The sequence below is a fragment of the Copadichromis virginalis genome, linkage group LG22 (assembly GCF_057382275.1).
Source record: "Copadichromis virginalis isolate Kocher_CV1m ecotype Utaka linkage group LG22, C_Virginalis_male_GT1.1, whole genome shotgun sequence".
Lineage (NCBI taxonomy): Eukaryota > Metazoa > Chordata > Actinopteri > Cichliformes > Cichlidae > Copadichromis > Copadichromis virginalis.
This window is the reverse complement of record NC_140638.1, coordinates 7,968,857-7,995,193: the sequence shown is the minus strand read 5'-3', so window position 1 is coordinate 7,995,193 and position 26,337 is coordinate 7,968,857. Positions and strand designations below refer to the sequence as shown.

The 26,337-nt window shown below is 39.0% G+C and overlaps 2 protein-coding genes across 3 annotated transcripts; both read left to right on the top strand.

The window, feature by feature from the left end:
* Positions 1 to 700: 700 nt before the first annotated feature.
* sfpq (splicing factor proline/glutamine-rich) lies at positions 701 to 19,241 on the top strand. Of its 2 annotated transcripts, XR_014917364.1 has the most exons (12): positions 701 to 1,597; positions 2,186 to 2,377; positions 2,467 to 2,768; positions 2,903 to 2,998; positions 3,532 to 3,728; positions 3,839 to 3,923; positions 4,028 to 4,139; positions 4,226 to 4,274; positions 5,270 to 5,373; positions 18,655 to 18,703; positions 18,914 to 19,033; positions 19,144 to 19,241. XR_014917364.1 is itself a non-coding variant. In XM_085445123.1 (10 exons), the coding sequence occupies exons 1-10, from the start codon at positions 848 to 850 to the stop codon at positions 8,606 to 8,608; spliced, it is 1,998 nt and encodes a 665-aa protein (XP_085301249.1). In that variant the 5' UTR covers positions 701 to 847; the 3' UTR covers positions 8,609 to 9,347. The 2 variants fall into 2 exon arrangements, 1 of the variants encoding a protein (XP_085301249.1); XM_085445123.1 differs by lacking the exons at positions 18,655 to 18,703; positions 18,914 to 19,033; positions 19,144 to 19,241 and adding an exon at positions 8,498 to 9,347.
* A 2,113-nt stretch (positions 19,242 to 21,354) lies between these two features.
* On the top strand, positions 21,355 to 25,663 carry LOC146682624 (uncharacterized). Its single transcript, XM_085446967.1, has 2 exons — positions 21,355 to 21,869; positions 25,120 to 25,663. The coding sequence occupies exons 1-2, from the start codon at positions 21,628 to 21,630 to the stop codon at positions 25,661 to 25,663; spliced, it is 786 nt and encodes a 261-aa protein (XP_085303093.1). The 5' UTR covers positions 21,355 to 21,627.
* The last annotated feature ends 674 nt before the right edge of the window (positions 25,664 to 26,337 follow it).

Sequence of the window (26,337 nt, the reverse complement as noted above, 5' to 3'; positions counted from 1 at the left end):
CTCTTTAAATCTTTATGCCATATGTTTACTAATAAATCTAAAAATCAACCTACTGAATTCTAAACAAGTCCTTCAGGATTTTTTTCTCAATAGTTTTCTCACTAATGTTTTTTAAGCTAGGACTGATTAACACAAACCCCTGCAAACAGCTGTTGTTCAAATGGGTCTGAAAGCTTAGTCTGAGGTGCTGGTAACTGTATGAGCTTCTTCTCTGTAGAGGAAAAACGTATTCTTACTTTCATTGGACAGTGCTCACTGTTAACCCGTTTAATCCGTGTTTGATTGTTTCCGTGACTTTATTTGGAGCAGGAGTGCGTCAGTTCCACTAGCAGCCACACATTGAAGTGAAAATTACATCAAGGGCCAGATATATAAAGTGTATTCACGTGCTTTAATTTAAAGTAAAATGCATATAAAAAGGATACCCTTCTTATGCATAATCTGGGTCATAAAGTCAGCAATAGTCACTGTGGGGCTGTTCCACTGTGCAGGCTACAGTACCAAACAGATAGCTATGTGACAACGAATTGTTTCAGATTTCTTTGAGCAATGATTAACAGCTCTTTCATTCGAGCAATGGCCGCCTCTTTACATACATATGAGAGCAGAGTTGGTGATTTCAGGACTGGCTCCTTCGAAAAACTCTTACTCCGCCTCCTGTACAACGGACCAATCAATGGGACTGGGCGGAGCCAGACGTCTGAGTACTGGAGAAAGAAAGAAAATACGTTAACTATTGGTCGCCATTTTGAGAACCTGCGAACAGCCTTTGGAGGTGGTTGTTGAGCAGTAGACCTTTAATTCTTTTGGTATTTTAAAAATAATTTTTGCCTATATATTAGGACCAATGTCTCGATTCAACAATAATCGTGGCGGCTTTGGAATGAATCATTTCCAGCCGCGCAGAGGAAGTGGGCCCGGCGGCCCCATGCGAGGTGGGCTTATGGGAAACCCAAATTTTCGGCATAATCCTTTCCAGAATCAAAATCAAAACCGGAGGGGACACAACTTCAACAGACCACCACACCAAGGATCGCAGAACACTCCCCAGAAGCCGCAACAGAACCAGTCGCTACCCATCATCCCTCCGCCGACTCCAGGCCCGGCTCTTACGATGGAAGGCCCGATTAAGCAGCAACAGCATCAGAAACCGGCACAAGAGCAGCAGAAATCCACAACCCCTGCGCCCCAGCCGAAGGTTCAGTCACCACCACCCACACCTAACGTGACCTCCCCTCAGCCAAACCAGGCAAACAAGAACCTGAACCAGCAGCTGAAGTCACCCGTGGCAAATGCTAACGGTCAGCAGCAGAAGCCGACTCCACACCCAAGCCCGAAAGCAGCTGGGCCGCAGCAAGGTCAGAAACCAAGCCCTCAGCAAAGCCAGAAGCCGGGACCCCAGCAGGGCCAGAAGCCGGGACCCCAGCAGGGCCAGAAGCCGGGACCCCAGCAGGGCCAGAAGCCGGGACCTCAACAAGGCCAGAGACCAGGACTTCAACAAGGCCAAAATACAGGGCCACCGGCCATGAAAGTCAGTCAACAGTCACGAGAGACCATGAACACTGACGCAAGTCAGTCAGAAGAGAGCCAATCTAAGGTTTGCTTTATTTAGTTTTGGCTTAATTTTTATAAACGCCCAAGTGGCGTCGGCAGTCGCTATCTGCTAACACTAGCCAAACCAGCCGCGTGGTGCTCGATATGACACTTTAAACAGCCCTATCGGGCGGAGTTGTTTGTGTTATCCTTACAGTTATTAGGGAAGCAGTCGGGCGCTCGCTCCGGCGGGCAGTCGCGGTGCATAAAAGAATACATCCTGCAACGTTATTGCTTTTAGCTAGCGGCCATCTTGTTCAAGTATAGAAATTAGTTCTATTTTAACGCTTTTAAAAGGAAAAATATATTTTCAGTGATGGGTTTCATCTGTTAACCTGAACAATTTTGGGTGAACTAGTTTGTCGACAGTGGTATTTCATATTATTTTCCGTGTTGGATTTTTTTCTTTTACTTCACAAAGCGAGTGAGGGGGATGGGCGAACGGAGATCGAAATACGGACGCGAGCACAAATCATAACATAAAGTTAATCTGAAAATGATGATCTATTGGGCGTCAAATAATTTGTATATTTTTCTGTTTTCTATATATGTATACGAATTTAAAAAAAAAATTCGGTCTTGTTTTTCTTAGGCTGAGTTCAAGGCGACGCTGTCCATGTTGCTGAAGCCAGGTGAGAAGTCCTACACACAGCGGTGCCGCTTGTTTGTTGGTAACCTGCCCAACGACATCACAGAGGACGATTTCAGGAAGATGTTTGCAAAATATGGGGAGCCCACTGAGGTCTTTATCAACAAGGGGAAAGGCTTTGGTTTCATCCGACTGGTAAGGGGTCACACGCTTGAATTGAAACAGGTTTTTGTTACTGTAATAAGTAAAGGGACTCTTTTAAATAACATTTTTCTTTTATCTAGGAATCTCGGGCACTTGCAGAGATAGCAAAAGCTGAGCTGGATGACACACCGATGAAGGGCAGACCCTTGCGTGTCCGATTTGCTACACACTCTGCAGCGCTGTCTATAAAGAATCTGTCACCATTTGTTTCCAATGAACTCCTAGAGGAAGCTTTCTCACAGTTCGGAATGGTAGAGAGGGCCATCGTGGTTGTAGATGATCGTGGACGCTCTACGGGCAGAGGAATTGTTGAATTTGCCTCCAGACCTGCTGCCAGAAAGGCTTTAGAGAGGTGCAACGAGGGGGTCTTTCTGCTCACTACGTAAGTCTAATTATATTAGTTGAGTAGAAGGGGGGTATTTGAGTTGGAAGATATTTGTAAAAGGTTCTTGAAGCCCTTGCTCTTTTTCTTTCTTTTTTTTTTAAAAAAAAAAAATTGTATTTCACCTTCTGCAGTTCTCCTCGGCCTGTTGTTGTCGAGCCTCTGGAGCAGTACGATAGTGAAGATGGTCTTCCAGAGAAGTTGGCACAGAAGAACCCCAAATATAAAACGTGAGTACTGGTTTGTTCTTGGTGCAACATCATGCAGATGGCAGGGAAATCTTATTTTTTCCTTAAGTTGCACTAATCATACTAACACCACCATAAAATAGCCAGTGGAATGAACTATGAGTAGGTCTTGAAGCAAGTGCATTTTGGTCTCTTGACGCAATCGTCTTTATTATGCAAATTACTTTCTTCGGGTCATTAGGTCATTTATTTGTGAGTAGCAGATGGTGGGATGGGGAAGGTGGGGGTGGTGGATTCAGCTGTTAAAGGTCAACCTTCTCTGAGGCTCTGCAGATGTTAATCTGAGTAAAATCCCACATTGGCAAACAACAGAAAACTAAACCATTGCATATAGTATAAAATTGGCGACTATTGAATCATTGAAATGAGGAAGTATGGTGTAGTAAAACTAAAGTTTCACTTTGCATTCATTTTATCTTAGAAGATCTTTCAATGCAATTTTTAGTAACTCAGGTGAATGCTGACATGTTCCTGTCAATCTAATGTACTCTACGTTATGGTCTTTGTGTCTTTAGAGAGCGTGAGGAGCCTCCTCGCTTTGCCCGTCCAGGCACTTTTGAATTTGAGTATGCAAAGCGCTGGAAATCCCTTGATGAAATGGAAAAGCAGCAAAGACAACAGGTGGAGAAGAACATGCGTGAGGCCCGTGAGAAACTCGAGAGCGAGATGGAGGATGCTTACCATGAGCACCAGGCCAATCTGCTCCGTCAAGGCAAGTTTAGATATGGAAGACCTGCAATTCTCATAATTTGTTATATATGTCACTCATTAGATGTGGGTAATCCTACTGCTGTAAATGTAATGCGTTGTGTTTTCATTCAGATCTGTTGAGGCGACAGGAAGAACTGAGGCGTATGGAGGAGATGCACAATCAGGAGATGCAAAAGAGGAAGGAAATGCAGCTCAGGTATTTTATGTCATTAAATTGCAGCTGGTTGTTGTTTGGAACAGGTGTTGAGTTCTCTTAAAACATGGACTACATTTGACTAATTATCTGGCATTTTTAAACAGACAAGAGGAAGAGCGACGCAGACAGGAGGAGGAGATGCTTCGGAAGAGAGAGTTGGAAGAACAGATGCGCCGTCAGCGTGAGGAGAACTACAGGATGGGCAGCTTTATGGATGTTAGTTAAACTTAACTTGGGCGTCAAAAACATCAGTTCAACAACCAGTTACTGCCTACATTAATCTTAATTTCTTTGTTTTACAGAGGGACAGAGAAATGAGAATGCATCCTGGTGGAGCTTTGGGCATGGGTGGTAAGTGTCTTTTGTTTAAATTAAGAAATCATGACAGAAATCCAGACACCACAGTGGCTATAAAGGTGACCAAAACATTTTAGGCATTAGATGATGAAATGCACAGTGTTGCAAAAAGACAATTCCAGCCTATTCCTTTACAGTAACTGAAGTATTAAACATTCTGTAATAAAGTAGCTTCTTTTTTAAGTAGACGTAGAGTTTAGTGAAATAAAATGGACAAAATAGTCCAGTATGATTTTAAAATGACACAAAGGTAGAACAATTCCATAAGAAGAAAAAGTAAAATAAAAAAAGAGCTAAAACAATAAAATCTAAATGTAAAGTATGAAAAGCTCATAAAGTAGGTCTGTGTAAAAATAATGCACATGTGGAGATATCAGGAAGGGAAGACTTGATTTTGTTAGACCAGATTTGGTAGGAAATGTACAAACAATGTCAGTGCTCTATGTGTAGGCTTGTCAGTAGTGTATTTAAAAAAAAAACAAACAAACAAAAAAACAACTTCTGCAAGCATGCAAATAGAAGCTGTTGGGGGTAGCAGGTGTTAAACGTTTCTAAACTGGTACTTGCTTTGGTGTCAACTTCATTCGTGTTACATTACATTTCCCCCCTAGCAACTAAATGACAGCTGGCTATGTTAGCTTGTAAAGCTTGTAGCTTGTAAAGCTGCTGATAGCTGAGTCAAATATTAGATCAGTATCAGTATTCAGACCAGTATCTATGCGAGTGTTATAGCTCTTGAAATTCTGTTGAGGCAGCTTTACCATCAGCAGGATGTGTCTGAGTTTTTACTCCTCAGCCGTAAAAGACTGGTGGGGTATTGTCGTCACGCAGATGGGCAGGCAGCATGGAGTCCAATCCTAAGTTGGAGACCTACAATTTTTGAAATGGATAAATAGGGGTGTGTAGTAGGAGGCTGAGGGGGGTAGCATTGGTATTTTTAATTCATGTGCTGTATGAATACCTAACATGTTTTCCTGTTTGCTCTTTAGATATGTCCTTTGGTGGATCCTCACAGAAATTCTCTATGAGCGGGCTTGGGTTTGAGAGTCAGCAGGGAATGGGAGGACCAGGAGGCCTGATGGGCAACGAAATGGTAATGTATCCCACTTGTGGGAATTTCAGTAGTTAATATAGTTTTGTTTGGCTTTCCCTTTGGTTGGAGACTCCCAGCCATGTTTTTATTTTTTTGTTTTTTGTTTTTTCTCTTCCTTTCTTCGTGTTAACACGATGTCCAGTTGTCTAAGCAGGATGGCAGAATGAGTGATTTGTGTTCTCAGCTATCACTGGATGGCTTTCTGGTTGTTGAATGTGACACATGCTCACTGCTTTTATAGGGTTTGTTTGTTTTCCTTTTTTTCAGTAGCAAGCCAAGCCCCCTCAGTTAATAGTCCCACAAGCCATTACTGCTTTTAAGCTATAAAACCGTCAGCTTGCACTAAATGATCATCTCAGTGTGTTTCAAACAGCTGTAGAAAAACTTTGCTGGCTCTGCTCACTCCTATCATGCTGTTTGTGTAGTGGACTGCTATTGCAAGCCCTGTCTTATGTGAGCTGGACAGGCACGTTTTCTTGACTGAGGAGAGCATTGGTATCCAGTATTATTTTTTTTATTTTTATTTTTTTAAATTTTTCCATTTTTTTTCTATTACCAATTTCATGCCTCATTTGTCTATCAGGAGAACTGAAGTTGTGTGTGAACAGGCTTCCTTTTTCCACCCTTAAATGTATTTAATTATATTTTTTGAGGGGGGGGCGTTGAAGTGTGGTGGAAAACTTCTGGACCAGCAACCTTTACCTTCTCATCAGTATCTCTTTTTGTAATTGAGCTTTGAAACCTTGTAACACTTTTAGTGCCTGATGACGGTGTAAAGCTTTGAGTTTGACGAAGATTACAGCATGATTAACTGATGGGGGCTGGCGTAGCCTTGTGACTTTGTTCAGATGATGTCGCTGAAAACTGGACCGAGCCTGGGATTTTTGTTTCTGGCAGAATTTAGACCTGAAGTCATTCGTTTCTGTATTACAGTTGACGGATGAAAAGGTTCTATAGTCCTGAATAAAAAGTAATGCTTGAACTTTAAAATAGGGTTTCTGTATTATTAAGACTTGTTACCAAAAAAAGTCTTAATAACAGTCCATTAATTTAGATCTTAATGCAGGGGTGTCAAACATGAGGCCTATTGACATTTGTTTTTTATAATGGGTAGTTCATGTGTAATTAAGCTAACTTAGACTGACGAAATTAAGAGTAAGTGGGTTATGTGGCCCAAATTTTATGTGCTATAAAATGAGTTTGACATACCTGCTTTAAGGCATTTTAAATACACTTTAGGAATTGCTTGCTTCATGGAGTTCATTTTACTTTTATAAAGTTATGCACTTTTGTTTGCAGCAAACCCACCTAACTTGGGTAGGTACACGGTGCAAAGCTGCCATTTAAAAATGACATGACCCACCCTGCACTAAATAGTTGAAATGGTCATATCAAATGAAGACTGTCAGTACTAGAGCATGTGAAGTTGGGAATCTAATGGCTTTTACCTAAACAGAAATTGGTTAGCCACTTTTTAAGAACAAGTCAGCGCACCTGGAAAGTGGGCTCTGCTTAAGCTGTAATATTAGAATATGTTTGGTTTATTTCCCCCCCAAAAAACATCTGAAGCTCACAGTAGTAGGAATTAAAGGGGGGACAGTTCACCCCAAAGTCAAACGTATGCATTTTTTCCCTGGCCTGTAGTGTGCTCTGGCCATCTCAACTTTCTTACATTTGTGAGTTGCCTAGTTTTGGAGATGAACAACTGGCTTCTCTTCTGCAATAGAACTAAACACTTGGCTTGTGCTCAGAGAGCCAAATTTTTTATTTTATTTTATTTTTGCTGTATTGCTGTCTGATTCTGGTTAACAGCAAAAGACGGTTTCTTTTTTGGGAGGTGGGAAAGATACTGTTCCTTTAAATTTCCTTAATTTGTGTTATTAACGACAAAAAGCACAGAAATTAAAACTCTATCAGACTTTATTCTTTGATCAAAAAATTTTTTGCTCATAACCTTGATACTTTTTTGCTCGTAGTTGTAAAATGAGTTCTAAAAGAATTTCTTCGTGCTTAAAGACATCTTAATTTTGACTTGAAAACAAGAACCTGTATTTCATTTATTACTCGTCTAGAAAAGTATTTACCTCTTTAAAATTTAGAGCACAATTTGCTTTTGAATAGTTCAAATGAATGGTCTTTTAAAAACCATAAGTTTGAGTTTTAAGCCTGTTGGAAGTGATCCTGACAGTCTGAATTTCAGTTTAGTAAAATGAGCAGAAGGTTCATTCACTTCAAGATAATATTTATATTCTGCAATCTGACTACCTCACGTTATTCTCCTTACCTTAGTTGTTCTTTGTTAGCCTCATTTTGCAAATGACAATTTCAGCTATTCTGCTGAATTTCTAGAATGACACTTTTAGTTTCACAGAAGTTGTCTGAATTAGCATTGATGTAAATATTAATGAACTGCTTACTTATTGGAAAAATGTCTTGCACTACGAATATACTCTTTCTGTCTGAGAGACCACACATTTCTGGTAGATCCTATACGTTGTAGTCACATTTGGGACCGTTTAAAAGTTACCATACCCTTTTGTGATACCTGAGCAACAGATTTATAGATATGTTTAAGATCACTCTAAGTCATACAGTTTACAATATTAGTCATGATGCCACCAAATTGTGTGTATATGCAACATTTTCTAAGGAAATCTGAATTCTGGCTGTAACAAATGACTAGAAATATGAGGTTAAACCTCATGTTAGAAATATATTTTTAGCGTCCTATTTTCATGCCGCCTCTCAGAAGTTTAGGCATGTATCTGTTGCCATTAACTAGTAGATACGGCCAGCTGTCATTAATGCCCAGCCTAATCTTGGCATGCACTGGAGAAGAGACCACACTAGGTAGGCACTGACTAACGAAAGCATTACCCTCTCTTCCTTTTCCGTATGTTACCTGTGGCACCTGTGGACCTTCATATTGGAACGAACGGTTTCTCCGGATGTGTCTCCTGCTGGTTCTTTTGTAAACCACTCGCAATATAAAACAAATCACACCTGTGCCATACCTTTTTTACACATCTCCATATGGACATGAACTGTATGCTTATGCACTGACCCTTCCCATACCTTATTACCACCCTCCTGTCTGCCTCCTTGGCACATTGACACCCAACAGCGCAATGAGCGCTTCACTCCGGGTGGTGCGAGGGGAATGGGTCCTGGTAACCCCGGGTATGGCAGGGTCCGCGAGGAGTTTGATGGTCCTGCTAAGAAACCCCGTTTTTAAACGCTGCTCTTTTGATGCTTCCGGCAGCACCATTTGTACAGTTTTTCTCTAAAAACAAAAATGTTGATTCGAATTTCTTGTATTTAAGTTTAAATTGTTACAACATTTTAGCCAATTTACTCAGTTATTGAAAGTCAATATTTTCATTTTTTACTTTGTCTCTAGTCTGAAAAGAGAAGTTACTCTTAGCTGATCCAGTTGTTCTTTTTTGACCATGTATAATTTTTTTTTTTTTTTTTTTTTTTTTTAAAGATGTGTTATGCTCTGTGAGTCGTCGTGAAGTGATAACTGTAACATTTTTTCTGAACTTCCTATGGCTGTGTTTTGTGCCATGCATTTGGAGTCAACGCATGTACTATAATAAAGAGACATTGGTTCAATCAGGAAAAACCTTTAACCTTTTATTCTTAAAAATGAAACGTGTAGTCCGTTCAGAAAGCAGCAATGGGCTGTTTGCGGAAGTTGAATAATGTGGTTACCTTTGCCACGTTAGCTCTTAAAGATTCTATGTGTTTTCTCAAGTCCTGTCCACTTTAGTTCAGTGATTCGTACACAGTCTGAAAAGAATTAACTAGTGGTATGACAGAAATTAGCTGCAAGTACGACATTAAAATATATTGTAAAAATACTTATTCATCAAAGGAATAATCATATATTTACCACCTACTTAAAAAGACTCTAGACTGGGAAGCAATGTTGAACAGGGTTCTCCAGATCATTGAAAACTTAATTAAAATAAGATTTAACACATTTTAATATTTTTACGTTTCCTGTAAATTAGCGATAGCATTTGCAGGAAAATTTTTTATTTTATTTTTTTTAAGAAAAAGTTGTTAAGATTCATTTTTATAAATTGGTTATTAAAATGGTCACAGTCGCGTTTTAAAGAACTTCATTTATTTTTAATAATGCAGGGTGGCTCTGATATTATAACCCTGTTTTCAAACAAGTATGTTTCCTTTTATTTTTTGAAAAAGCGGAACTTTTAGGCTTTTTCTTGGTTTTTAGGAGAGGCTTTTTCTGAGTTATGTTGCATTCAATGAGTAACTCTGCTTTTACAGTCTTGCCTCAGGACAGAAGAAATATCACACATGGAACCTTTAAGAAAACCTGTGTAATACTGTGTGACTAACAGTGGTCTTACAGAAACATAGTGCTGAAACCGCACAGTCTGTCGTAGACAGGCAAAATCCACTCAAGTGTGTGTCCTTGTGTGCATGTTTGGAAGCTGGAGTTATTTGACTACATTTACATGCAGGTCATTCTGTTATTGCTAGCATTTCAAGCATTTGTGAGGCATTCTTTCAGAAGGATAACTGTCATAAAAAATGCACAAAGCAAATGCCACCATCTTTAAAAATGGATGATGTTGTTAAATTGGGATGAAATTGTAGCAGTTTCTGTATTGTTATGTAAAGGATTAATTTTGATAATTATGAAGGTTTCCATAAGGGTGCACTGATGTGACTCTGGACTCCTATAGGTTCTTTAAGGTGTTTAGGTTAACCTTAAGTGGTAATAGTTCAAACAGCACCACGTTTCTGCATCAGTTGAAGTAATACAATTGTATGTAAATGTAGTCAATAATGGTTATGGACGGACTTGAGGCATATTATAGGTCTATAAAAGTTTGTGTGTAAAATGTATCTTTGGGGAAGTGCAGTGGCAAATCTTGACATCAGATATGTCCATATTATACTTAAACGCCTTGGAACATCCATACTTGGATACGTATGTCAAGTCTTAGAATTTCTAAAAGTCTAGTAACTAGCAGTTACTGAGTCACTGTTGGATTTTGGAAAATGATTTTCAGTTATAAAGCTCTAATTTTGCTAGAGCAGCACAAAGACAATAAGTCCCTTTGTAAGAACGCATAAGATGCCCTAGTTTTCAAAACCGCATGGATGTGTGCAGTGGGCTTAAACGACAGTCTGATTTGCATCTTTTCTGTTTCACTGATATGTTCTTGTGTATCAGTTAACTTTTGACAAACCAGCACTACGATCTCATTTAAAACTAGAGACTCCAAGGCTATTGTATCAACTTTGTCAACAGGGCTCATGTGCTGTTTTTTTTCCGAGGACCTGCCTTGTTTGTGGTAAATTTATCACTATTACCTTCTTAGACTGACTTGTATGACAGATTGGGTTACATTCAGGAGAACCCATTCTCAATCTCTGCAGAAATGTTTAACTGTATCTGCATTAATGACTTTAATGGCACCTGCCATTATAATGGCAATAATATCCTGTACTATTAGGATATTCACATTATCTCCGAACACAGCACGAGATCAAGAGACAAGAAGTCCAAATATTTTTATTTTTTTTTTCTAATTGTGGGACTGCTCAAACAGTAATAATGTAAGGATGGCCCAACCAAAATTGAGTGCCATAATTAAACGGACACCTTCCTCCATTCACAAGCCTACCTTTACAACCTTTGTCAGAGTTGTCTGGTAAGAGATGGCCTGAAAAGTGAATGTAAGTAATTTTGATCTTTTAATAATTTCAACTTTTGTTATTAAGCAGATTTTATTTTTTGCGTGTATTAACTTGGCTCTGTTCTATTCCACTAGCTTTAACTTTGACATTCTGTGAATCATTGAAAGTATTTTTCATTCAACATTAGTTAAAATTTTGTAGTTGGTGGAAGCTTGCTGACCTCGCACAGCAACTAGCTGATCATTGTAGCTTTTTCTGTTTTTTCTTCATGTAGAAGAAAATGTCCTCCATTTTAAACATGGATTACATAAGACATCAAGAATCAAATATTTTTAGTGCACCTGTTAATGTCCTTCACATAATCAAACATGCAATGAAGGTAAGGATTTTAACTTTAATGTCTTCTATCATGTGGCATCCCAGAATCCCACAAAACAAACCTGAAATGGCCACAGAACAGAAGATTTGGATGTGTGGATGCATTCAGTAATGGGAAGGATATAAAGGAGTGTTTATCTCAAATGTTACTTGTGTTTGTGTTATGTACATGTTTTCTTTAACAGGTATGGACGGCTTTAAAGATAATGGACTGTGGCTGAAGTGTGGCTGGGTAGTGAGGACTTGGAAAAGCTGTAGCTAAGAAACTCAAACGCTGGATCTGAAACTAGTGAAAGTAGTGAGATATAATCCCTATTTAATCCTGTACATACAGTACATGATTTCCTTCCAAGAGAGTAGTCTAATGAGGTACATTAATTAGATGTTTGTCATTGTGATATGGTAGTCAAACCCCTGGGAAGTCAACTGGATTGTGATTCTAATCCATCCTTGTAGCATTCCTGATGAATTAGAAAACTTCTTATTTTATCCAATATTGTGTACTTCAAATATTTAGTGCATATTTTCTCATTTAATTTTGAAAAAAGTTTCAAAAATTCAGTAATAGTAATTCACAATGGAATGCAATAAATTTTAATTAATATATTGCAGATTAATATCTATAAATACACTTAATGGCATTCAGAAAAATCATAACTCACTGATCTGATGTGGGACTGGAATTTAATGCCTTCAAAGTCCACAACACTAAATTTGTGTTGGTCGGTTATTTCTAAATATTCAAAAGAATAACGATATAGGTTTAAGGCACTAATTGTTCTTTGCAACATCAGTGCTTTGAGTATAATTTTCACATAACACTACATCTTAATGATGGATTGTTATGCCAGCTTTTTTAAAAATATATTTTACAAAGAGAAAGCCTGTCTACATGGTTTATACGCTCGTATTAAATGGTCAATTTTGGATGAGCGTTTTTCATTGCAAAATAACAAATCCTATAACTAATAGTTATTTGTACAGATGTATTTGCCAAACTTTTCCTCATTCTTTAGACGAATGATTCCTTTTTAGCGCAGTGGCATGCACTCTGAATTTTTCTCTGACAGTATGCACAGATGACTGGATTTTCAGATTAAAATAAACATTCCTCAGAGTAGTTGTGACATAACTAACTGAAAAAGGATGTTGGAAGTCAAATAATCTCCAACATTTAGGAAACAGTTTAGATCTGCAATCAAAGGTATGTAGGTACCTTTAAAATATGCCCTTTATACATCAAATTCCTTTTAGGTAAAACATTTAGAAATGCATCACTGCTTTTAGATTGAATTACATTTTACTGGCTTAAATATAGTTCTTTTACTTAATAACATAGTGTGCATTTTGAACTTTGTAACGTTGTCTGTGTTGTGTACAACTTGTTTTTCTTTAACAGGTTTGACCATCTGTTAAGGTGTTGGACTATGAAAAGGAAGTTGCCAAGCCAAGACATTGAGAGTCTGTAGCTTCTGTTGGAGCGGTTTTGTAAATGAAACTGTCACTCTAAAGGACCAGAGTGATCAGATAATAGTGGCTCTATAGCTTGGACTGTAGGTTAGAATATTTGGGAATTTATATATTTGGCTATTGCTCTCGCACAAGTACACCGTTTTAAGGAAAATTCTTATATTTATGTCTATTGTATGTTTACAGTTGCTATATTTTAATGCAGAAAAAATCCCTTTCTGCTATTTTGACATGAAAATAAACCCTTGACATTCTTCAAGGGGCCCGGTTACCCACTCCACATTTTTGTGTTCCACTTTGTCTTGTGCATATTATACTGACTGTTTTTGCAGCCATGCAATTCACTCTGTCTTCAAGCTAGGTCTTCTGCCTTTAAGGTTTGTTTAAGAGTCCTCAGATTTTTCTTTATCCTTATTTGCCACCTTTGGAAGGACTTTGAGGTTCTTAGTTGTACTGGTCACAGATGATAGATTCCAGATAACAACTAAAATGTGACAGAAGTAGAAAGTATTCTGTAAAATGTATTGAGGACAGTTTGAAGCATTTGACTCTTATAAATTCTAAAATTTAAGTTTTAAGAAGAGCATGTGAATTTGTTACATTTTTATATATGAAAGAAATAACGGAATTTGTTCTAGTTCCTCTTTAAAAGATTAAGAGACTGAGTTTGATATTGCCTACATGTTTTAATGTATTCAAGTAAAAATAGTTGTCATGCTTGCTTATACAGCGCTATCAAACCAAAGCAAGTTACATTACACAAATACATGGATTACACGTTGTAAAAATGGACAAGTTTGGCAGTGGAATTATAAAAACGAAAGAGGAACACATTTACTCAACATCTGAGGTCTGAAATCGATGCCTCTTTATAGATGTATTTGACTGGAATTGTGGTGACAATGGAAAGCTTTGACATTCAAGTGAAGTCGCAGCCACAGGCAAGTGAAACATTGCAGTAAGCAGACTCTTCATAAATGGAAATCAAACTTTTTGACAGTCACTCTTAACAGCTTTAACAATTGTCTAATGATCACACAGCACAGGTGTGAACAATATAGCAACTAATTAAGGTTCATGGTGAGAAAAATGACCTGTTGCCTTCTAGGGGTGTAACGGTACGTGTGTGACGTTAAGTGCTAACATGTATATGTTTCTCTGTAGGAGGAAAAAGACTGCCCGTACCAGTGATATCCACATACAATCTTACTTTTACTGCTACATGATTAGTTTTTTTTTTGATTAGTTTTTTTTTTTTTGCTTAATAAATAAAAATTAAGCTCATCTGTTAGACAGTGAGCTGAATCCAGAACCATTTAAGTATTACTCTAGTGACAACTTTCTAGGGGCAAGTAGCTCACAGCCTCTAACCTCATGTTTAACTCATTTTTCCAGTTGGACTAAAATCAAAAAAACTCAGTGTACTAGTTACGCTTCGACTACATGTAGTTCTCGTGTCTCACAGCTCACTGAGCTCAGCTTTTAACATCTTTAGAAACTTTTATTGTATTTCTTCAGTGCAATCCAATCCAAGGTCTTTTTCTTGGTTCAGTAGAAAGAGGTTTTGTTTTTTGTTTTTTCTGATGGCATTGGCAGTCACACCATTAGGATTTCTAAATACACTCTCATAATGTGATTCTGCCTAACCTGTTAAGGAGCAGAAAGTCATTTTCTTTTCCAGAACATGTTTGCTGTACACCAGGTATGCATTGGCCATAAACTCTGGTAGGAGTATTCTTGAAAGCTCAGCCAGAACTCTGTGCTAACTCACACAACATATTTTATATTTAAACATTATATTTAACTGAAACATGAGTGCTCACAACAAACAATACCTATTCTGACAGTTCTGTTGTCCTCTTTTCAGGAGTTTTTTTTTTTTTTTTTTTTTTTAATTATTGCTAGTGTTTAAACCTTTTTATGATGAAATCATTCCCCAAATATGGGAAAGTATTTCTCTTTATTCTCAATTTAGAGTTTCTTTTGTCAAAGTAAGAATTATGGCCAACTTTTAATTTAAAAAAAAAAAAAAGAGGCTGCTCATAGGATAATTTTGACTTTTGTTAGTCTTTTGTTGCCTCTACCAAAAACATACCACACTGACTGTTACATCCCCACTCCCCACACTTTACATTGTGACTCAAGTTTTATGTAACAACTTTTTACTCCAGCACATAATCTCATCAGTTCTGTCTGAATTACCATAATAGTAAGAGCTACACCAGCAGACCGATCAAGCTCACAGACCTGAGTGAGGCAGGATGTTCGATGCTGTCTTACGGTTGAAGAGGCAGCGGCTTGTTTTGCCTGTCTGGTTGTGCGTGTTTCATGTCTTTGGGTAAAAGAGGTGCATTAGCTGCTGTCAGCCAGCTTGTCAAAGACAAGCTGCCCCAGTCCACAGTAGAGGCTCTTCTCTGCAGTTGGGTTACATTGACGATGAGTAGTTCTGCAGATGTCAGTGGACAGTAAAGCCTGGACTTGTTTGCACTGCAGCCAGAGGTATGCTTACACAGATCAGCTGAACAAGTAAGGTAAGTGTCCCATCCATGTTTATAATGCAAGATGCACAGTTGTCCCATGACTTAACTCTTCTGTCTTCTTATTCCACGTCACTGCTCACAGTGATGTCTTCAGGGCTTCTGGCATCACACTTTCAAAGAATGGCATCACAGTGCAGATCTCTCTTCATACTTCTTGGCAATAGATTTGCTGTAGCCTGTGGAGTGTGTGTGGTTGTAGTACTTTGGCTCCTCTGTATGTGTGCATGAAAACAAGTGTTTGTGTGGATTCAAATATATGGAACACAGCGCTGAAATGAAAGGTATTCTGCTTTTTTTTTTTTTTTTTTTTTTTTTTTTTTAAAGTATTGCCTGGTACATTTAAGCTCCTAAGTGGAAAAAGCAGAAGTCTTGTCTACAACCGTACACGATGTTTTGCATTTTGTTTCCTTTTCTCGAAAACCTATATTTGAAAGTGATTAGTTTGGAAAAAGGCAGGGTGTTTGCAGCAACAAACTGGGGGTGGGGGGACAACCAAAGCCCAGCTCTACCAGAGGCAAAATACTATGAGAAACTGTTCTGCTTTGGCCATAACTTTGTTTTTTGTTTTGAGTGCTTTCTGATTGCAGTTAATCTATTCCTGCTTTGATAAAGTAATAGTACTGTTAAACACCCAGTGGCCTTTCATCAGCACATCCTCAGTCAATCGCAATGCAGTTAAAATCAGTCATGAAAAGTACTTTCACACTGTGTAAGCAGCACTTTTATCTTTGAACCCTCTATCAGCACTACTCCCTCGCCCTCTCTGCCTGTCTGAAATGACATACCGATTGTATTGGTACTGGGTTGGGTTTTTGAAGTGTTGAAGTGACTGTACAGAATGCTGTGGCAAGACTTAACTGGCACTAATAAGTGGTCACACATCCCTTGGGTTTTGGCTTCTCTTCATTGATTGCCAGTAAATTTTAGGTTTCATTTTAAAATTTTAGTTTTAACTGAACAGCTCTACATGGTGAAGCTCCCCAGTATATCTCTGACCTATTGAAACATCATGCTTCCTACCGGTCACTTCAGGTCAGAGGTTACTGTTGGTCCCATGTATTGGGTTCAAAACACGTGGGGATCGGGCTTTTCAGGCACTGGGTTGTGGAATTCTCTTCCACTGTCTTTACGCTGTACAAACTCCACTGACTCTTTTAAAAGCAGCTGAAGACATTTTTATACAAACAAGCTGTTAAAGTGTTTTCATTGTTTCATATTATTATTATTATATGTATATTTCAGGGTTTATTGTGAAGCGCTTTGATTTTTATCTGTGAAAGTGCTATATTTAAGATGTCACATACTTTTTGGGTCCCCAACCTTTCTAAGTTGGTGGTTCTTTTTCTTAAAAATATATAACAATACTTTTACAATTTTGTGCATAAATAACTGGTCAGACTTGTGTATGTGGAGCAAATAGAAACACAAATGTGCACTGTTTTTACAAAGGACCACTCATGTTTCAGTAATCGGTTTTAAACAGAACGAGCATGAAAGTTTATACTGTACCATTTCATCATGTAGAGCATTTGGGCTTTAAGTTACGTAGTGTTTGTTGTCAATCTGATTTTAGTTGCATCAAGACAGTTTGCTGCTTCTCATCTGTGGAATGAATTCGGTGTAAAACTAGTGAGAAAACTGTTGTTTTGAAGCTGGGAATTTGAGCTATGAAATGACACATAACCATTTTAGCTTTTGAAAGGGCATGATGCTAACTGTAGATAGGTTAGTAACGCATGTCTGTATTCACTGTGAAATTAATCGTCATTCTACCTTTTGCAAACAATATTTTAAAATGTACCGGCAGGGTGAAAGCTGAGCTGAACATCACACTCCTGGGTGTCTTTTATTGTATCTGGTTGCTGAATAAAGACACTTTTAGGTGAAGGGTGCACTTAACACAAGATATGGGTTAATCTATATTTAAATTAAAAAAAACATTCACACACTCAAAACCTTAGGGTACATCACCATATTCTTCTTTGCCTAATGTACTTCAAACTCACAAGGAAATTATTTGCTGAGGTCATAAAATTAGGTGCAGTATCGTTTTCTTGACTTCATTTAGTCTGGCTTTTGTAATCGGGAGTTGCCCCCTGCTGGCCATTAGAAACAAAGCAGATTTAATTCACTCCCATATTAGCTTCACATTTAAAAACGATGCTCAGTCCACTGTGTGTGTGTGTATATACAATCTGTATTCTCAAACACTGTTTTTAGGAACAAACTGATGGTTGCGTGGTTTGTCGGAGAAAATTTGGACAATCGTTTTAAAGAGTGTGTCCAGTGATCAGCTTCAAATGGACCTTTTCCTTTCTTCTCTCAGTACCTCTTATTCCTCATTCCTTCCTGTGACTCATGAATGGCATATCATGCACTGACCAGCCAGCCATTTGAATAAATGTACACAAGAAGACTGTGGCAGTTTCGTATGTTGCTTGTATTTAGATCTCTCATCTCTGTAGGGCTCTGCTGCCCTTGAGTCTCTTGAGCTGTGGCTAGACTGTGTTCAGCCAATGGCGGCTGTGATGATTTCATCTCTGCACTGTGATCCATTTTCTAACCATGCTCTGAGTCCTGATTGACTACAATCCTTCCTTATATCCTGTTGGAGTGTGATGCCAGAACTACCCTTCAGTCCTGTAATGGCCTCTTCAGAAAGGGCCCTGCCCAGAGTCCGAAAGACTGACACTGAAAACGACCACGGCTTCGTCAGTGCTAGGTTTATGGTGTAGCTCCAGTTTGGGGTACCTTTGCAGTAAAACACCTGATGTGTCAGTATGAAAGTCTAGCTTCACATGGCTTTGTAACAGATGGACCTACCTACCTCTCAAGGATTGCAACGGATTCGAACGTTGTCATGAATTTGTCTGTCCTCTCTGCAGTTTCTAATAAATTATTCATGTTCTGGGTGCTGAGATGCCCTTCAGTAACAAACACATGCATACACGTGCACACACTTCATTCATTCACACATTTTACTTACCCTCACACACGATTTTCTTCTAATTTATGTTAGAACCAACTCATTTTATTTTAAACATCTGTCACATGACATACAGCACATACAACACATACACCTACACACACCTACATACCTACACACACGGGCTCTCACTTTTGTGTTTATGCATTGCAACCACAGTGAGTAGTGTTTGAGTAAACCTGGTGATCAGTCCACTGTCAGGCTCTCATTGTCTGTCTCTTGCTGCAGGATCCTCGACCATTAGAGGGAGGCTGAGGATCTTTACGGATTTACCACCGTAAGTGTTGGACAAATGCAGTGTGTCTGCTTAACTTCCAAACATGTAAAATATCATCTGCAGCACTGTAATGCATCTTATTTAGAAACTTACCTTTGAGTGTTTGGTATTTTGTTGGTTGTGAGGCTGCTATGACAAAACTCCTGAGTTACTTTGTCACATGACACAAGTCAAACATCACTGATGTATTTTTTTGTTTCTGTGTTGTAGGGAAAATGAAGATTGTCTTGTAAAATGTCAAAGCTGGAGGAAGCTCGCTGTAACAGGACGCCAGGATGACCTCCAGGCTGGCTCATGTGCAGTTCGTCCTTCAAAACATGGATGTGAAATGTGCGTGCACAGTTTTTTTTGTTTTTTCTTTTTAAACATTTGAATAGAAACACACTGTGAAATATCTTATTTGCAGCACTTAAGTCTAATAACTCATTACTGTTTCTCAGGTGGCGGAGCAGTACCAGAACTCATCCAGCAGAGGGCAGTCTGCAGTCCAGAGGAGAGATGCGCTGTTTTCTCTTAATAATAAAAGATATAAACCTGAGTTTTGTTTCCATGTCTTACTTTTCACCTGATTACCTGTTTTGTCTAAGTTAGTTTCATTTAAGCGTTACACTAAATTTAAATTGCATTAAATGAGATGTCAAACAGTTTTTCTGTTTAAATTGAGGTTTGGTCCTCTGTAAAAGGAAAAGGAAAACCACCAGCACTGTAGTGTAGTTCATTAAAGTCATTAGGGTTAATTTAATCAAGTGTTACAGTACACGTTACTCATTGAATGCTTGGAAATGGCAGAAAACTGTAAACTAGTGATGTTTACTTTGGTAGACAGGTCCCAGAGGTTGATTCAGAGCCAGGAAAAACCTGCAATCACTCATTGTTGGATTCAGTGCCTCAGCTGTGAAGCACTCTGATAGGAGTCCAGTCCAATTACAATTAAGGCTAAAGGTGCAATGTTTCCGCTGCTGGCCCACACTTGCATCTCAAGTATTGGCTGTCAGTCTTGGAGCAGGTCCAGCCGAGAAGCAGCAAGATGATCCGGAGCAGTCTGAAGGCACAATCTGAATATGTGTCGGATCGTTGTTGTCTGACCTGAGCTCCACCCTGGCACAAAAACAGGCTCCTAAAGGCCAAAAACACAAAGTGAAAACTTGACTTAAATTAGTGCTAAAGTGAGTCACCCGAGCTCAACCTGCCAGAGCATCTATGGAGGGTTAAAATATGTCTTACAAAAAGCTTCAGGCAAACCGGTGTGAATGAAACTCAAAACCAAACAATGACATGATCCAGTGTGATTTAATCCCCCCACAAGATCAAAAACATGCTGTCCTCTTTTACCCTGCGGCTGAAAGTTTAGTTTGCTATGCGGCATTATGTCAGTGCGGTTTGGTGCTGAAAGACTTTTTTTATTTTTTATTTTTTTTTTTACTTTCGCCAATGGTTGTCAATTTTCAGAAATGGACCCATGAGTGTGATTTGTAATGCCCGTTTCCCACCACCGTGCTACTGTTGCCCAGTCTAGGACCGCTTCCATGCATTTCCATTAAAAACAGGACCGGTGCTGCTGACTCTGCTGGGCCTAAAGCTGGAATCAGTGGTCATGTGAGGGGCTATTGGCACAGTATTTAACCTACACGATGGGGCTGTGATAATGTGAGCAGTGAATAACTCGCCTTTTGTCTCGCAACTAAGCTTGTGAAATGCATGTTACATAATTCTGTAATTTGTCTTAGGGAGAAAGTGTTCAAGTTTATATTGATCGATTTAGATTTTTGTTATAATATAATAATAACAAGCAAATCAGCGGTTTGTGATCTTAAGCATCAGGACAACACACAACAGATAGCGGCGTCTCAAATATTAAAGATTTACTTAAATTTTAACGTAACTACTGCAGCATAAATTCACTGTGTTAAACAAACATTATGAAAAAAATAAAGTTGCTAAAATTACAGTCCAATATATTTGGTGACCTCACATGTTATCAAAAATAAATGAGTACATTTTTTAAAATTTCGAAACCATTAAAATGAATAAAAGTTACTGAAATAACTTAAAAGCAGAAAATGTTGTGGTGCTGAAATCGTGAGATGAAGTAAACAATGATTAAATGATGCCAGTTAACTGTATATTCACTTGGGTTTATTCATTTACATCACAGCTTATTTTCTAAGCAGCTCATGCTTTCTGTATGAAAACATCTAAGAAATGTAAGCTGTCAGATTGCTGTTGTGCTACTGAAGCTTAAAGTTTAATTAAATATACCAGACATACAAAGCCAAATAAACAGCCAGTGAAGGAGAACTGTTTTCTCAGAAGGAGTTAAAGTTTTTGGATAACGCTCAGACAGACATGATATTGTTTCCAAAAAAAATATTAACGTGGACTTTCTCTCTTGGATACATGCTTCAAATCTAAGAGAACAAATATTAACAAACCTTCATAGAGAACAAGTAACAGGTTTCACAAATATATTTCTGCAAAAAGAGCTTCCTGTTTGGGATCACCACCGAACCAGGGTCCCGGTTTATTCTCTCACATGAACGTTTCCTGGACACTTCCTCACCTACCACCTGCTCCCTCGACTGTAAGCCGACCTGGTGAAGAGGGAAAAGGAGCGAGGGAGAGTTGGTAGTGTCCACCTGGCCGGCTCCATTCATGCATCATTAATGGCCCTGCATCATTGATGCGGTCCGCTGCCCACAGATAGAAGTGGTACAATGTCCTCCTCATCCACCCCCCGCAGCCTGTAGACAGGCAGGCTATATAGATCCAGGTCTTTAGGTGAAGCCATATCTGCCATCCACCTCGTGACCATGCTATCACTTTCACTAGTCTTCATGTGTTGCAGCAGAAATCAGTGTCTACATTAGTTTAGAGAGCATATTTTCAGGTGTATTCTCCTGCAGGCGTAACACACCCACAGATAAATGAGCGGCACTGCTGGAGCTGCTCCCCCGACAGCTGTCCTGGGTTTGGACGCCGGCGGATCGTGGCGGCAGAGAGGCGCCCAGAGGAGTGGAGCTTTGGTCCAGACCTACCTGCTCACCGGCTCCATCCTCCCTCCACCTTCAGCGGTGGGAAACAGGGCAGCTAAAACCCCCCTGAAGCTGCCCTCGCTCGTACCTGGAGCCAAAGGCCCCCGCGGGCGAAGCAGCATGGCTCGTCTCAGGTAAGAAGTAAAGAAACAAAAGGAGAAGTAGAAATAACTTAACTTTCTTGATGCATTCTGACAGGTCAAAGTCCAAACAATATAAAATGACAATAATGTGGAGATTAATTCATGTAATTAATAAAACTATATACTAATTAATACATGAATTAGATTGTTACATATCTCTTTTGTGTGCATCATGTTTTCGGAGGAGGAATGATGTCATTCGGTTATTTTGTATCCAGTTATTCTGATCTCAGCCTCTCTTTAGTTTCGTGTCAGTGACGCCTGCAGTATTGCACATTTTTCCTCATGAATGAAAAGAATAAAATCAACATGAAGTCTTAAACATGTTGTTCTTTGTTGTTTTCTAGATTGAGCTGTTTAAATAAATTCTGGCTGAAATTTGTGTTATCAGCATTACCTGACATTATAAGTGACTGATTATACTTTCCTGATTTTCTGTTACACATATTTCATGCATACTGCTAAAGTGGTGGATGATCATATTGAAAATATCCAAATAATGAGGTCGGTATATGTAGTACAATCAAGCATGTCTTTATTTTTGTTGTACAGTCAGCAGAAGTCCCACAACAATAATGCTAAATGTAATAAATAGAAAATAAATATACAAAAAAAGCCACTTTAAAAAAATAAGTCAATTATTTAAAAGATCACAAATTAGTTTTTCAGACTGTAGGTCCTGCATGTTGGCATCCTGTACCGATGAACAGATAGAAGCAAGTACACGTCCAGACGATTTTTTCTGCACACGTGAAGCTCAGTGGTCAGCTGGAAACCCTGTGAGCCTAAAGCTCGGGCTTCAGGCTGCTCTGAACACTCAGTTGCACTCTTTTTTTTCCTGCTCTTGGCTCTCTGTGATGTCGGTGAGAAGGGATATAACTAATGTAGTCATCACAAGCGGACAGCTCTGGCTGTGAGAAGCTTTACCCACCTGCTGTTCGAACCTTCTGTTTGAGAAGAAAAGCAAAGGATCTCAAAAAGGAGAGATTTGGGTTTTCACCGAGACCCAGTGTACGATAAATAACGATCATTTTAACTGTGAGTCCTGCAAGACTGGTCTAATGGAGCTGTAAATGTAGGATCTGTGAGGTTTATGTGTTTTCTATGTATGGATTCTTATATATACCCAGCATCTAAAGATACAAATGGTATGTGGTACTAAAGATGTGGACCCCGGGTTGAGAATGAAGGCTTCGGTTATTTACATTATATACTCAGAGTTATATTATTATCCATCAGTCAGGTGAAATCCTATGGAAAAGGAACATCAGGTGTATTAATAACATAAACACTAAAGCCGTCATGTAAATGATACCAGGATGTCCTGGTAACTCACTGACCTTCAGTACCAATCATGCAGCTGTGGCTTTGAAAGTGATTAATCCCACCGTGTGTGTCATCTCCACTATTCACTTTAGCAAAAGTGCCTGTTAAAGCGTGGAGTGGATGCTTGACTGGAATTACACCGGAATTGTTTCCTCTCAGAAGCGACCCAGTTTGATGGCTTCATGTGGGCCGCAGCCCAATGTGCCATAAATCTCAGGCGTGGAAACCGATCTACCGCCTGATGCAGCACCCAGTGGTGTTTCGCTCAGAGGAGGGCGAAACCTGAGTGAGACACAAACACACACTTCAGGCTCTTAAACACACCTCCCTCACTGTCCAGCAGAGTATTTGATGGCATCTGCTTACCCAAGCAGAGCAGGTTTTGAATAACCACCAAGTAAATGAAGAGGAAGTTCTGGTGTGTGTGTGTGTGTGTGTGTGTGTGTGTGTGTGTGTGTGTGTGTGTGTGTGTGTGTGTGTTGAATCCCTCTGAGAAAAAATACATCTTACTGTGTATAAATGAAGCAGTAGAGTAATGAGGATCCTTAATAGAAGTAAAAGAGTGAGTTGGTCAGTGCAGCACTTTGATCTGAGTGAAATTAGTACACCAACACATTAAAGTGGTGATAAAACTGTAGCTTTACACACTAAATCTGACTATGTGATGCTTTGTTTTATTTTCCTTTTATTTAATTTCTTCTTCTTTGATTTTAATTTTTTTTACAGGCCTGTTGTTTTTTATTAGTATCTTATTAAAATTGTGTTTCTGTTTTTGTTTCATTGTAAGTCTTTCTTGCTTGCATGTCTGCTGCAAACTGTATACAAAGTCTATTGTCCCCAGAAAATCAATACTTATACAGACTTTGTTTCTTTTTGGTAAGGAGATCACTGTTTTGTCCGTATATAGACTATAAATAAAGGAAAAAAGCAGCTTGTGAGAAACCTGCACTTTCTTTGCCGTGCCAGCAGGGGGTCTCACCCCCTTTAGCAAAAAGTGCAAAAAATGACTCACCTACTCATTGGATTTATGGCACCAATAAACCCTTTTCTGGTGAATCTATGGTCTCAGTGTCTGTGTTAAGTATTGTGAATCTATTGTGAATAAAATCAGGGTTTATGAGGTTTGCAAATCATTTTATTCTGCTTTGTGGGGTTTGTAAATTATGATTCCCATTATGAGTTGAATAGATGATCCTCAAGCTTAATCAGTGAGCCTGGTTCTGCTGGAAGTTTCTTCCTGTAAAAAGGGGTTGTCTGATTGTTGAGGGTTTTCTGTATAATTGTAGAGTCTGTACCTTACAGTATAAAGTGCGTTAAGGTGACTGTTGTTGTGATTTGGGGCTATTCACTAACCAGGGGTTTATGCTGTAATGGCTATAAGACGTAAAATCTTTTTGCCTGTGTAATGAATGCTGCTAAACTTGCTCCTAAATCTCTCAAATCTCTCCTGTTGAACTTTAGCCATTCCCTCCTAGTGTATATTTGATACATACAGTTTTTGTGAATTTTTGAGACTTCTACATCATTAGTGTGATTTCTTTCCCTCAAAAAACCTTGAAAAAAATAGCAAAGTACATTTTTAAGCAATAATTTAAAAGAAAAGCCAGATACAGCAAATATGATATCAATTAAAAGTCATATATGCGAATTAATGTTTTTAAAAATAGAATAAATTTGAATTTTTCTGTAATTATTTCATGGTTCAGGCTTTAGGATTTATTGGCACACCTATTAAAAACAGTTTCTAATGTCTCTGTTTTATTATTTTATTCGTAATTTTGTGCCCGTCTCACTTTGTCACTCATTTTTTAATATACCCTCACAGGGCCACTAACATGGCTGAAGACTGTTACTCTTGTTAGTAATATGCATTACTGAAAATTATTTCCTTTTTTCTCTCCGTCTGGTTCCCCAGTTTCAGTGAACCATCCCTCTTCACCACAAATGAGAACCTCCTGTTCGAGGAACTCTCTCTGAACCGTCGCCCCAGTGTTTTACAGAAACGACCACCACCGCGTCCTTCATTCAGCAAGTCATCCTCCGTGTTCCCCTATAAGACCAGCCAGCCCCACCAGGAGGTCTCGAGCTGCAGTCGACCGACCTTTATTCACCTCTCTCACGCCATCCAGCCGAGCTCGAGGCCAAGACCAGTGAGACACCACTCACACAACCTTGCTCTGAGCTCAGACATGCTGCACGGTGACTTCCGGCCTTCAGCTTCCCAGTATAAGGAAGAGCCTTTGTCTGTGGTTGGGAGGCCTTGCCTTCTGACCTGCAGTCAGCGCCCGGCTGCTGGTCCGGCTCGCACACAGATTCACGTATTTCTACCCAGCGAGGCCGAAGGAGAGGAGGCAGACAGGGAGTCTGTGGACGAAGGCTTCATGGATGAGCTCGACAGCAAGATAACCTCTCTGAAGCTCCAGCAAGAAGCACCAAAAACAAATACACCCCACACATGACATGAATGATTCCTCCATTGTAGTCCAAGGGCAGCCCTGTCTGCATTATTATCAGTTCTTTTTTTTTTAATTTAAAGGTCTGTGGCTTTTAGGATTTAGGTCAGATTACCTTGTTTGGATGATCTATAGATTGTCCAGGTTTCAACATAGTAATAACACATGAAGAGTGCCCAGTTTTTCCCTTTGTTATTTGGAAGAACCGGGCAGAGAGGTCTGACCTCCGACACCTTCAGACTGAACTGTACATTAGCGCTGGACATGACTGAGCATGACGAAGTTGTAGATAAACTAGGTTTCTATGATTTAATGTCAGCATAGGTTTGGTCATGTTTACATTTTTTACACTCTTCATTTCTTCTTATTTTACAAGATAGCATAGAAAAAAAAACATGCATGAAAAAGTAAGGTTTTGCAGATTAATGAGCCACTAACAGAAAATAAAATGTAGTTATGCTGATATATATATTGATGGTTTTATAGCAAATAATCTTGATCATGCTGATACAGTCAGAGATTATTTCTTTCAAAACTATAAAACAGACTGTATAAGCTTAAAATAAAAACCTTTGTGCTCTTTTTAACAGTCCAACATGTGTGTTGTGTATGCAAATTAGTGTGTTTCTACTTTATTCACATGAAGGCACAAAGTGTGTTTACGCCCTGTTTCTGTCAAC

Bases quoted from the DNA above. Each gene is read 5' to 3' on its own strand.
- LOC146682624 (XM_085446967.1), top strand. From the start codon at position 21,628: ATGAGCGGCACTGCTGGAGCTGCTCCCCCGACAGCTGTCCTGGGTTTG. The intron at 21,870-25,119 runs GTAAGAAGTAAA...CTGGTTCCCCAG, and splicing joins AGCAGCATGGCTCGTCTCAG to TTTCAGTGAACCATCCCTCT.
- sfpq (XM_085445123.1), top strand. From the start codon at position 848: ATGTCTCGATTCAACAATAATCGTGGCGGCTTTGGAATGAATCATTTC. The intron at 3,729-3,838 runs GCAAGTTTAGAT...GTTTTCATTCAG, and splicing joins GGCCAATCTGCTCCGTCAAG to ATCTGTTGAGGCGACAGGAA. The intron at 5,374-8,497 runs GTAATGTATCCC...GACACCCAACAG, and splicing joins GCCTGATGGGCAACGAAATG to CGCAATGAGCGCTTCACTCC.